A 12,657-nucleotide genomic window follows, 5' to 3' on the forward strand; every position below is an offset into this window, starting at 1 on the left:
TTTTAAAATGTATAGTGGCTGCTTGTATAGTGCATTTCTCCTTTAAACAAATTCACTCATGCTGGGATGTTTCTGTAAAAAAAAAAAAAAAAAAAAAAAAAACCAGCATTAAAGTATGAAAGGTGAACCAATTTGTTTAAATCAACATTGTATTGTATTTACACCATGCTAAAAAAAAATCTAGATAATATTAAATGTTTTGACAATTTTTGTTTACAAAAATACACACTTTTGTTTATTTGTGACGTAATAAGCATCTAGAATATATAATTAATGTAATTTTGTACAATAATTAAATGATGTATGCATAAATGAAATATACAAACACTGAAAACAAGCATTTGAATGTAGTAAAAACGCAGTAAATCATGTCTGAAAACAGATAAATTACTGTTGTAGCAGACAAATGCTATAAAAAGAGAGTGGAACGGAGAAACACAGCAAGCTAACAGACTTGATTTATAAAAAAAAAAAAAGAAAAAATATGCATTGGTGAACAAATGCGTAATAATTCGCTGAAAACCACAACAGTGATGATAAAGATTTAATGTTTGTTCGCACCGTTTTATTTGAATCCATCACTATGTCGTGAGCGAGGTGATTGTGCGACCTGATGCTCGCAAGTCATGACGGAACAGATCCAGTGCGACTGTCCCGAAGTTACAAATAAACAGTTTACACAATAGCACCTCATTAAACTGTATAATTTTTACATGATGAGGAAATACAGTTTTTGTTTACGGTGCTGATGTTTCGCCTTCATCTGTGAGACTGTGACACTTCCATGCCACACAATCTCCGCTTGCGTGCCTAAAATGCTCCCATGCCTTGGATGACTTGGGTCGCACGCTTGGTTCTGCTATCGGTTGATCGATATCGAGCGGCTGTGTTATATTGAAGTCATGTTAATCCGTAACTTGAGCGGCCCAACTTATCGATAACAGCATTCTTTGACAACGAATTTCATATTGGATTAGTATCAATTTTATCGATTAGTTGTTGCAGCCCTAAAAACAACAAAAACGTTAACCAAAATAAAGCACAAAATAGCTGCACATGCTTCAACAGTAACATTTTTTATTTATTTTTTTTTCCCAACAATATTGCCAGACTGGACATTAAGGGGTGGGTGTGTGTGTGTGTGTGTGTGTGTGTGTGTACAGGACTCTCCTATGCACAGGGCACTGTTCTGGGTGGCAGTAGCAGTGCTGCAGCTGGATGAAGTAAATCTGTACTCAGCTGGGACTGCACTACTGGAACAGAACCTGCATACACTCGACAGCATCCGGGTGTTTAATGACAAGGTACAGAGCAAAAGACATGCGCACACACCCGGGGGTACACACAAAATGTGAACTATTAAGATTGGCTTTTATATATATGTTTATATTCAGTATATATTTAGTGTGTGTGTGTGTGTGTGTGTGTGTGTGTGTGTGTGTGTGTGTGTGTGTGTGTGTGTGTGTGTGTGTGTGTGTGTGTGTGTGTGTGTGTGTGTGTATTGTGTATGTTTAAGTTTTATATTTCTTTGTTTTGTTAGAGTCCTGAAGAGGTCTTTATGGAGATCCGGAAGCCTCTAGAATGGGATTGTAAACAAATGGATCATTTTGTCGGCCTTAACTTCAACTCTAACTTCAATTTTGCACTAGTAGGACATCTGCTGAAAGGTAAAGGATGATACGAGCAGCATTCGAATCTCTCTGTAGGATTATTAGATACAACTTTTAATGTGCACGTCCTTGTTATTCAATGTACTATAGTATGTGCAGGGTTTCTTTTCTTCACACCAGGGTGCTTAGGTATTCTCCAGCAGAAAACCTACATAGGATCTTATTTAAATTAATGTTTTGGTTCTACTTTGTTATTTCCTTGAAGGTTACAGACATCCATCCTCGACCACAGTGGCAAGAACGGTGCGTATTCTCCACACACTCTTGGGTCTGGTAGGAAAACACCGCAACTGTGACAAATTTGAGGTGAACACTCAGAGTGTGGCCTACCTGGCAGGTGAGGAAAAGAAAAAAAACCCTCCACTTATGTTTTACATTTTCTTTTTCTTTTAATGCATGCATGTTTTAAAGCCTATTGTAATGTTTGCACATGCCTTTTGTAGCTCTGCTCACTGTATCAGAGGAAGTTCGCAGCCGCTGCAGTCTCAAACACAGAAAGTCTTTGCTTCTTTCCGATGTTACCATGGAGAACTTCCCTATAGACACTTACTCAGTTTATCACCCTGAGCCTGGATGCAGGTGAAATCTTCAGCTTCTTTTTAATAAGTGTTTTGTTTTTTTGTGTTGTAAAGTTTTAGATAGGACAAGGCAGTACTGATAAGGATATTCAACATTATTCTTCCACTCTATAAAATGTTATTACGTTAGCATTAGATGCTAATCATTTTATATATATATTTTGTATAGCATTATTTTATAATTTCCACTCAATTATTTGAGCTTAACATGAATCGTTTCCACATTTGTTAGATTTGGTCTTATTGTCTTGTAACAGTGTTAATTATTATTATTATTATTATTATTATAAATGAACATTCAAGACAAACAAGTTTATTACTTAGATTCTGGGAGTTTCTCCACTCTTTTTTTGACCATCTTTATTTAAATAGCATTGGGAAAGTGCTATTTTAATAGTAATAATATAATGATTATAATGATGAATATACATTGTTGTTTTAATGAGCCAAGTGTTCTATTTATTATGAAAATCAGCTTAAGGTATATATGTTTCATAACAACTGTCAGTTTTGAAAGATCTTTTGCAGTTTTTTGCTGATTAGTATGATTAGTGTGTGTGTGTGTGTGTGTGTGTGTGTGTGTGTGTGTGTGTGTGTGTGTGTGTGTGTATATAATATACATGCACAAAGAAATGTATAAGAGCTAGCTACAATTACAGTGGCATGAAGTAGACACTGCAAGAACTTATGTTGTTGAGAGAGAACTGCTGATTCAACAATTTTGATTATTTATTTAACAGTTTATGCTTGTTTATTGTTTTGCCCTTCCGATGTGGCAGGCCACTAAAGGAAAGTCAGCCATGGACATCGCCCAAAGTATCAGAACGCTACCTGGCAGCGTATTATCCCACAATGGGCCAGACCAGCCCACGCACCCGCAAGTCCATGAGCGTCGATATGGGACAGCCCTCACAGGCTAATGCCAAGAAACTGCTGGGTAACTATGCATTCTATTGCCTTTTTTATTGCTGAGTGTTTCTTGAAAAATGGACACTAAGGATGGAAGTAAGTATATTTCCAGTAATCCCAGTCATTTCTAAAACTGATCTCAGAGCTACGGTGATGTAGTGCTGTTTTAATGTTTTATTATTGATTTGTCTTAATTGTGCATTTAGGCACCAGGAAGAGTTTTGACCATCTTATATCAGATTCCAAAGCACCAAAAAGACCAGAGATGGAATCGGGCATCACTACTCCTCCGAAGATCAGGCGGGTGGCTGAAAATGACTATGACATTGGTAAGACTTTGCAGTGGCTAGTGCAGATGATGTAATGTGTAGATATAGTATATACTTTTTTTTTCTTCCTAGTATTTCTAGGTAGTACGTTCTATGAGACAAATATCATGAATGTATTTGATATATCTAAATAAAGGGGGTTTATTGTTTACAAAATGATTGCCCTTTCTCTTTTCAGAGTCCCAAAGAATCGCCAACTCTCATTTGCGCAAGGTTTCTGTGTCCGAGTCCAATGTGCTGCTGGATGAAGAGGTGCTCACTGACCCCAAGATCCAAATGTTGCTGCTTACTGTGCTGGTGAGGAACTCTGTTTGGTTTTCTTTCTTCTGACATTGTCATATGCAGTTTTCCGTTTAACTTAATATATTTATAGTTGTTCGGATTAAACCCATTTATTTCAAGTGCCGAGTCAAATCGGTTAATAACAATATAAATTAGTATAAATATAAATTTGGTAACGGTGAAACTATTGACACATTGATATGCTCCTGCATTTAAAGAAGATTTGTTTATATCCTGAAAGATTATTTGTGAAGTCCTGTGTTCCCTAATTATTACTGTTGTATGGTCTCTTTTTTTTTTTTAACAGGCCACACAAGTGAAGTACTCGACTGACGAGTTCCACCAAAGAATTCTCTATGAGTATTTGGCTGAAGCCAGTGTGGTCTTTCCAAAGGTGTTCCCAGTGGTGTGAGTGTCCCTCAGCCATTTACATTGCATTTACATCTTTTACCAAACTAGTGCAGCAAATAAAGAGATTAGCAGCATTAACAGACATTTTATATGCAAAGATTTGAAGAGCTTGTTAACTCTGAAGCTTGTTCTGTTGGAGTTTCTATGAGTGAAAATGTATTATAGTTGACTCTGACAGAAAGGAGGTACTGGGTACTCTGTAGCCTTTAATGCAGCATTCATGTGGTTGGCCTGACTGAACTAGGTGCTTTCTATAGTCTGTCGGTTTGCAGTTTCTGTTGAAGGCTTTCGTTTTAAAAAGCTTTGTGGACTTTTTAAAAAGAAAGAATCAAACGCTTGACAGTTTTCATTCTTGTCTATCTACAGTTACAGTATTATTTAAAATAGCAGTTATTGTATCAACCACTTACTCTCTCAAGTCTCAAGCATTTTTCTGCTGCTCTTCAGTGAACCCACCTATTCTAAAAGATAGAAATTGTATCTGAATGCTCAGTAGGAAATGTAATAAAAAAGGAGCATATGCATTGAATGAATTTATTAATTAACCTTTTGCACAAATGGAAATTTTATTGTGGTAGCCCAATTGTGTTTTTATTGTCTGAGAACCTCACTGACTAGGTCTGTAGCTAGTGTAATGCAACTAATCGAGACCTAAAGAAACAAGATTATAAACTTCCACAGATGAGATAACATGGTTATCCTTAGTTCAAATTATAGGGATGTGTCGTAAACACACACTATTATACTGGCAAATTCTAGATTCGAAAAACATTTAAAAAATGTAAATTTTTGTTTGTTGTGTTGCTGCAACAGGCACAATCTGCTGGACTCAAAGATCAGTACATTGCTGTCAATGTGTCAGGACCCCAACCTCCTGAACCCTGTCCATGGCATCGTTCAGAGTGTGGTCTACCATGAGGAGTCCCCACCTCAGTACCAGCCTTCATGTCTGCAGAGTAAAGAATGACCTCACTCGTTCTTATTTTTAATGTTCTCTTAATCTCAGGCATTTTTCTTGCTGTTTTTTTCATAGGTTTAAAAACATAATTTCCAAATTTAACTTAGGAATTGTTATGCTAAGGATAATAATTGTGTATACTGTGGGACAATGTATTTTTGTCTCTTTATTGGATATCTCAGTGGATATCTAATAGTGGCTAAGTAGTACTTAGTTTTAAATTAAACTTATTTATTGGTTTTCTTGGAATGCTGACTAACATTTTTTTTGTTCCTCTTCTGCTTTCTGCTGCCTTTCACCTCTTTCCCCTATCCTTCTGTCTCATGTTCTGTGATTGTTCTATTGCCATCTCCATCTCTTGAAGGCTTCGGTTTTAATGGACTTTGGAGGTTTGCCGGCCCCTTCTCTAAGGTATGATTAATCGTTTTTATATCTGCCATTCGTTTTCCTAATTTAGTGTACGAAGGAAATTCAGCCTGCTAAGGAATTATGGCTTTAAATAGTGTCCCCAGACTGTTCCTCCTCGTTAATGCTCTTTTGCTGGGGAACAGTTATGCTGAAAAAGCTTTGATTTGTGTATTGCTCATAGGATCAATATCACTACAGCCTTCACTTACTATAGAAGTATTCTGTGGCCTGCTGACATAGAGGCAGCAGAATCTATCTCTCGTACAGCTGTAGCTCTGCGGACAGCTGATCCTTCATTCTGTTGAGTGGCTTGTGATAAATTTTACTGCATCTATTTAGTTCACTCCACAATGTGACAAACAAGTGTGTAGCTCCTTCTGAAAAAGTGGCTTGTTTTCTTTCATTCTGCAGCAAACCCAAATCCCAGACTATGCTGAACTAGTGGTCAAGTTCCTAGATGCTCTGATTGATACTTACCTTCCGGGAATTGAAGAGGAAGGAGGCGAAGAGTCCCAGCGAACGCCAACCTCTCCGTATCCACCCATAGTTCAGAGCCAGCTGAGCATTACTGCCAACCTCAACTTGTCCAACTCTATGACCTCGTTGGCGACCTCGCAGCACTCACCAGGTCAGAAATTCTGCAGGCGTGCATGAATGTGCATGTTGAACTGTTTCTCCTAAAGGAAGAGAGGGTTGTCTTATGGTGTAGAGACTGGTGTATTGTATTTGTGTTTGCTGCCTTTGCCATGCTGCCACTCAAGACTTTATGAATTGCCCCTAACTTTTCAGTGATGTTCACATTATATCTTATAATGTTATATGAAACAGCTGGTGTGTGTGCTTTGCGTGTGTGTGTGTGCACGGTCATTCTCATCTGTGCATTGAAATCAACATTAACCTCACTTCACTCTCTCTTCTTTATTTGGGACACGCTGTCAATTCAGAGGGCCCCATAGTTTATAGACGCTCCCCAACTTTGTCCCATGCCAGGACAGCAGAAGAGATGCCCCCGAAAACCGCTGGTACAAGCCTAAACTATAGAGCTGTGATGGGCAATTAATATCCAGTTCTATAGTTTGCACCCTTTGGTAAATGATTTCAGTGACTATCACCTGTTTACATTCCTTTTTATGGTGGTACAGATGTTTGAAAGTGGCCAGTTTAAAAATAAATTGGTCTTTTAGAGTTATTTATCAGATACTTATATTTCCCCAACATCTGATTTTTTTAGGATCAATATGAATCCATTACATATCGATTACATTTTTCATGTTTAGACTTATTTGAATTCTATCAAACTAAGGTTGATAATTCAGACTGCTTAGCATCACCAATCAGATCATCCTTTCATTGTCCACCTTTCAAGGATCTTAAACGGCTGCGCATTTAGTCACGGTTTTTCATTTCTCTTTCATTCATTGCCTCTGTTTTGTGAGTTGTGAATATCACTCATGACTGCCTTCTTTTCCACTCCTTTGTGTGTATGTGTGCATGCCTATGTGAAGCCTCTCTGCCTTGCTCTAAGTCAGCTGTGTTCCCACCACACCTCGTCCTCCCAGGTATTCACCTTTTTCCTGCTGTCCTTTTACTTTGGTGCTTATTTTGAAAAAGAAGTCAGAACCTGGTGAAGAGAAGCTAATTTGTAATGATACTATAATGAACATGACTGCTTTATTTTCTGTTTATTCGATCAATTAGATGAAAAATCTGTTGCAGAATTTTTTTTTACAGTTCTTCGCTGAAGTGTTAAGGTTATGTCATGTTTGTAGATCTGTGGGTTTGCACTTCCTAAACAACATCTGTTCATTGCAGAAGTTGTATTGTGCCACCTTTTGGTCAATGGTGGTATTTAATCTGGTTTACAGCCAGAGTGAGGGCAAAATTATGGATAAAAATATTGTTTATGGACCAAGACATTTTAAATATGGAAAAAATAGAACTAAATCTAAAAAAAATACTTTATATAATCTCAGTCAATAGAATAAAGAAAAATCCATTTTCTCCTTCACTTTCAATAAGTAAGGAGTTTTATTATTTATTTAAATTGTTTTCAGAGCATAAAATATCATGAATCTTTACACTTTGGTTTGTGGACTCAACACGTTTTAATAACAAACTCTTATGAAATATTTTTTTTCACCTATTGTCCTTTTTTAAAATCCGTTCTCTTGTTTTAAGATTTTAGTATGTCTAGGCAATTATCCTTTTCCTGTCTTACTTATCCAAAGCTTCTTAACTTTTACATGATCGACAGGGATTTTCTGGTTTTTCAACCAGATCTATCTGGAGTGTAGATATCTTGCTGCTGACACAGAACAAATATTACTCTCTATCTACATAAATGCCAGGATTTAATTAATGCTGTCAAGGCTATATTATGCAGTGACTCACACTAATTTATCGACTTAGTTTTATTTATATGTTTATATATTAATCACTAAGCTTTATTTATATTTTTTGTTCTTTGAGAGTTCAGGATGGGTTTTTATCTAAATATTCTATAAAAAAATAGAAAGCTGTCAAAATGAACACTTTAACACGGATTAATTTTAACGGCACTAATTTTATTAACGCAACACATTTATTCATGATGCCCTTTCTTTACTCAGATATAAAAAAAATAAATAAATAATAAACTCCAGCAAAATATAATTTTTAATCACTAAACATTTGTTTTACTGATGTGCCAAAAGAAAAAGCACCAAAATCTGCCATTCTTCTTCTTTTCCTTCTTCTTTATTAGAGGTTCTCATTCTTAAGTTGAGCATTACTGCGGTCTACTGTGGTAATGGATCAGAGACTTATATCCCTATTTCCCAGACAGAAAAACCGCCATGGTGCACACATCCGGCAATTAAAACCGTCCGTGTGGAAACATAGCATCGTTTGGTGTCTTGATGATTTACTTACTTTAAAACTCCATAATTATTTAAAACATTTACAAGAATATTTTTTTTCTTCATGCTTTGTTGACTAAGGTTTCACTAATAATAAACATATGTTTGCATAAAGCATCCATATTTGTCCATGCCCATGTTAGAGTATTAAAAACTTAAAGTATTTATTTAAGGTGCATTTAGGACAGACAATGTTTTTTTAAAAATCAAAATTGTGCGATTAAATATTTTAATCGCTTGATGGCTCTAAAATAAATTAATTTGTATGGATTACATACTTGAATATGTACATGTATTAAGAAACCGGATGCCATCAAGAAATTACATTTAATCAGTAATAAGATGTTTAAAAGCAGTCCAGTAATCTAATTGGTGAGGTACTGGTTGTATTGATTAACCAAGAAACATATCAGCTTAAAAAAAAAGAAATACAATAAAACCTTTGAACTCCTGATCCAGCTTACATTTCAAAGCAAGCAGTGGTAATGTTCAATGTAAATAGTTACAATTAAACTATTAAATAACTAACATCATTACAAGTTTAATATCTTTGTAAAAGTTGCATTTACAATGCATTTTGCTTTTTTTTTAAAGCTGATTTTAAGGCAATAATCCATTTTGAGTGTTTCTGCTGGAGTATTTTTGTTTAACCTTTCCAACAGTCAGGTGAAATACCAAATGACTTCCTATTAATACACGTGTTCTCTGAATAGGGATTAACTTAATGGGATTCTCTAGTGCACTATGCTGCACAAAGCAGTGGGGATTCAATACAAAACCCCTTTCTCTTAGTCCGGAAAACCTGTTTCTACGGCTAATAATTCTGGAAACTTGAGGAAAATGTTAATTCTTAAGTATGTACATTATTTTACTAAAATGACATAGGACAGTACTATTTAACCTTGTCTTGGCTGTCAGTCTGCTGGCAGAGATCACTTAAGACAGCTTAAATGCAGCCAGACTGCCTAAACATTAGGTGGGATTTCCTCATGCACTAAATATGTCTAGCACCGATCAAGTTGTTGAAAAGTTATCTGGCATAGTACATAAATGGAGGGATTTTGAAATGTTAAAACTGAGAAACAAAATATTTCGGCTTAGAAAATCTTTTTAGAAGTGCCGATTTTTTTATTTTTTTTAAGAATTTTTATTTTCTTGGTGGCCATACAATAATTATTGACTAAGTTTTATAGTATCTTGGCATAGTTGGTCGTGTGCTATTAAGTTTTCAAAGGTAAGGTTTGACCTGCCTCGTCTCTCCAGCAGGTATTAACAAGGAGAACGTGGAGCTGTCTCCCACCTCCAGCTTGTGCAGCAGCAGCAGAGCGCGTCATGGTTCAGCCAGCCAGGTGCAGAAACAACGAAGCACTGGCAGCTTCAAACGCACCAGCATCAAGAAGATCGTCTGAGTACGCTCTGAGACCTGATTCGGCATTCAGCAGGCTGCATTAACCATCCTTCATAAACTGTTTCCGTTCCATGTTCTCCAGTCTACAATGGTTCCTGCGTAAGAGAGCTGCTTTAGTTTGACCTTAGTTTGGTGTGGAAGCCAGAAGACTAGAGTTTACCTGTGCGGGACGTTTGCATGAGCGGAGTGTGATTCAGCACTGCTGTCTTAAATCATTCGAGATGCTTATTACAGGTGCATGAAGAGAAGTTAACCTGCAGTTCATATCTTTTTAGACCCCACTGACTTTTCAGCTTCTACTCTGAAAGTCAGGGGAACAAGAAGGAATTCACATGGTTATTAAGACAGCATCTGCTAATGTAATATTTAGTATCAGCAGAAGATTATACAGACTGTAGAACCAGATTACTTTAAAATGGTCTGAGATTTTGGGGCTAAACATCTGAAGCCCTGTAATGGTGGGTAAAGTCTAAAAGAAAAAGACAAAAGAAAAACGAAAAAAAAAAAAAAAAAACAGTGGCAGACTTAAATAACCACTACAACACCTGACCAAACTGACTGTGGAGAACCAAGGCCTCAAATTCGGGATTTTTCTGGGTCCATTTGTCCTGGACTAATTGAATCTGCAGGGCCTCAGAGACCCTGCTTTCAACAAGCTTGAAATCCAGACTGCAATCAGATGTCATTCTGATTTGAGCAGATGTATATATGGAAACAACACGTATGATGACGATGATGCGCACACATTTTGGGTTGTTGTTTTGTCCATTGTGTGCCTTTGTCAGGTCTACCAGCTGTGTATAGTTTGTAAGATAAGCTGAAGAAGGGGAAAAACAGGTACTAATTATTGAGACATGTTCTTTGTTATACATATGTCCATACATTGCTGCACTGTATTAAAAAAAAAAAAATCATATCTTCAAATATATAGGTATCATTACTTGCTGCATTTACTGTACATATTTATTCTGTGAAGTTAGCTAATTCAAAATCAGTGAAATTATCCCTTATAATCACCGATGTCTTTTATAACCATCATTCAAATAATAATATTGAGAACGAATAATATTGATGAGTTCAATTCCCATAATACTAAGCATAGCAAAATGACATTTGGGAGCAAAGGTAATTTAATATATGCCGTTGTGTCGGCTTTATGTTTGTGTGCTGGAAGGGCATAAGACAGGAAAAGATGGACATGACATGGGGTGTTTGCTCTGCTATTGGTACCCCTTCGGTCAAAGCATTTAGCAACATGGTACAGAACTCCCTGGATACTGAGCGAGCCATGGTGACAGATTGCAATAAGGACAGTAGGATGTGTTTTTCTTCATGACTAGTGGTCATAATTTAAACTTTAAGGCCTTTTTCTGTCTTTAGCTTGTTCCATGTCATCATAGGAATGGCTTTCATCTATATGTGCATACGTGTCTGTTGTCCCCACATGAGGACAAATGTGCCATTTATCTACGTTGTTAGCTACAAATGCCACTACAGTGGAGAATCCACACCGCATTAAATGTTAAGGTCGAGGCCTGAGGAGGTTTGCTGATTGTGCAATATTCTCTAAAATATTCATTATTTCTGCCCCCCCATCCCCCCCCCCCCCCCACACACACACACATCCAAACCCCATTTTAAATAGGAAAAGGTAAAAAATTGTTTTGCCAATTTACCATTGTAGCTTTTTTTTTTCCCTCTCTCTCGTCTTGTTGACTTTTTAAAGGGATATTTAACACTAAAAAGGGCACCTACCAAATGCATTACCCAGTATTCGTTTAGAAAAACCAAAGTAATGTGTGGATTGAGATTCAGTAGTAAATATATTCAACCACTATATCCCTGTTCAACCTTGAACAAATGGCTTTAAATGCTTTGTTTTTGTCATATGGGTGGTGTTCAATATAAATTATGGTGATTCTTGCATTGCGTTTAAATCGGGACCAAACCTGTCTTGCAGTTATTTTCATCAGCTTTTTTTTATTTTTTTTTATTGATGTTTCTGTTCTGATTGTCTAAGCCTTATAACTCCAGTATTTTATGCTCCTCACATGTTATACCAGTGTCTGTCTAAAACTGCAATCATTTGAAAGGTGATCCAGTATTACTGCTCTATTGGTGATTTTGCAGGATCATCCATGTTCTCTCACCTGTTCACATACTGAGATCCATTGCAGGATCACTTTATATCAAACAATTTCACACAGAAGACTGACAGGCTAAACCGTGTGTGATATTGCCTCTTTATCCCTTAAGTACTTAAATCCCAGAAACATGTTACATCTTATAGGACACATCTAACCTGTATTGTAGAAGTTCTCAGGATCTACAGGAGACTAATATTAAAAGCTAGAGATGCAGGCACATCTGCCTGCACATCAGTTAATTGGTAGCATGCTTGCCCTTGAAAAGTCTATGAACTGACGTTAGCAAACGTCTTATTCATTTCCATCCCGATGTGTGTTTTAAGAACTCTGCGTACATTAAAAATGAGTAACAATGTGTATTTTATAATGCAAAACTGTGTTTGTCTGAAGCATTTACTGCGTTTTAATTGCACCAAATCATCTGTACACAGCACATTAGTCATTTGTAAATATGTTTGTGTAAAATTGGAAGTTATATGATTGTAAATAAAACATTGTATTGCTTTTTTTGTAAAGCAGTTAGTTGCTGTACATGTATAACATGGCAATTTAATTATACCTGTGTTCATAATAAAAGTTGTCCACTACCCTGTTACAGTGATATCAGGTGTATTCTTTTTTGGGGGTTTTGTTTTTCTCCCTTTTTGCCAGGTTGTATTT

General features: G+C 36.5%; 1 protein-coding gene across 19 annotated transcripts in view; it reads left to right on the forward strand.

Annotated features, from left to right (window-relative positions):
- nf1a (neurofibromin 1a) overlaps positions 1–12,592 on the forward strand; it is a 63,535-nt gene extending 50,943 nt beyond the window's left edge. For 4 of the 19 annotated variants that reach the window (XM_083548571.1, XM_083548565.1, XM_083548561.1 and 1 more), the window contains 13 exons: positions 1,164–1,304; positions 1,541–1,667; positions 1,876–2,007; positions 2,114–2,249; positions 3,028–3,185; positions 3,364–3,486; positions 3,665–3,783; positions 4,076–4,176; positions 4,993–5,135; positions 5,502–5,548; positions 5,957–6,173; positions 7,051–7,104; positions 9,706–12,592. In XM_083548571.1, the coding sequence (XP_083404697.1) occupies positions 1,164–1,304; positions 1,541–1,667; positions 1,876–2,007; positions 2,114–2,249; positions 3,028–3,185; positions 3,364–3,486; positions 3,665–3,783; positions 4,076–4,176; positions 4,993–5,135; positions 5,502–5,548; positions 5,957–6,173; positions 7,051–7,104; positions 9,706–9,851 (1,644 nt within the window). In that variant the 3' untranslated portion in view covers positions 9,852–12,592. Of the gene's footprint in view, positions 1–1,163; positions 1,305–1,540; positions 1,668–1,875; positions 2,008–2,113; positions 2,250–3,027; positions 3,186–3,363; positions 3,487–3,664; positions 3,784–4,075; positions 4,177–4,992; positions 5,136–5,501; positions 5,549–5,956; positions 6,174–6,489; positions 6,634–7,050; positions 7,105–9,705 lie in introns of all 19 variants that reach the window. The other 15 variants (XM_083548564.1, XM_083548567.1, XM_083548574.1 and 12 more) reach the window with 7 other exon arrangements.
- The last annotated feature ends 65 nt before the right edge of the window (positions 12,593–12,657 follow it).

This window comes from Silurus aristotelis, assembly GCF_946808225.1.
Source record: "Silurus aristotelis genome assembly, chromosome: 8".
Taxonomy (NCBI): Eukaryota; Metazoa; Chordata; class Actinopteri; order Siluriformes; family Siluridae; genus Silurus; species Silurus aristotelis.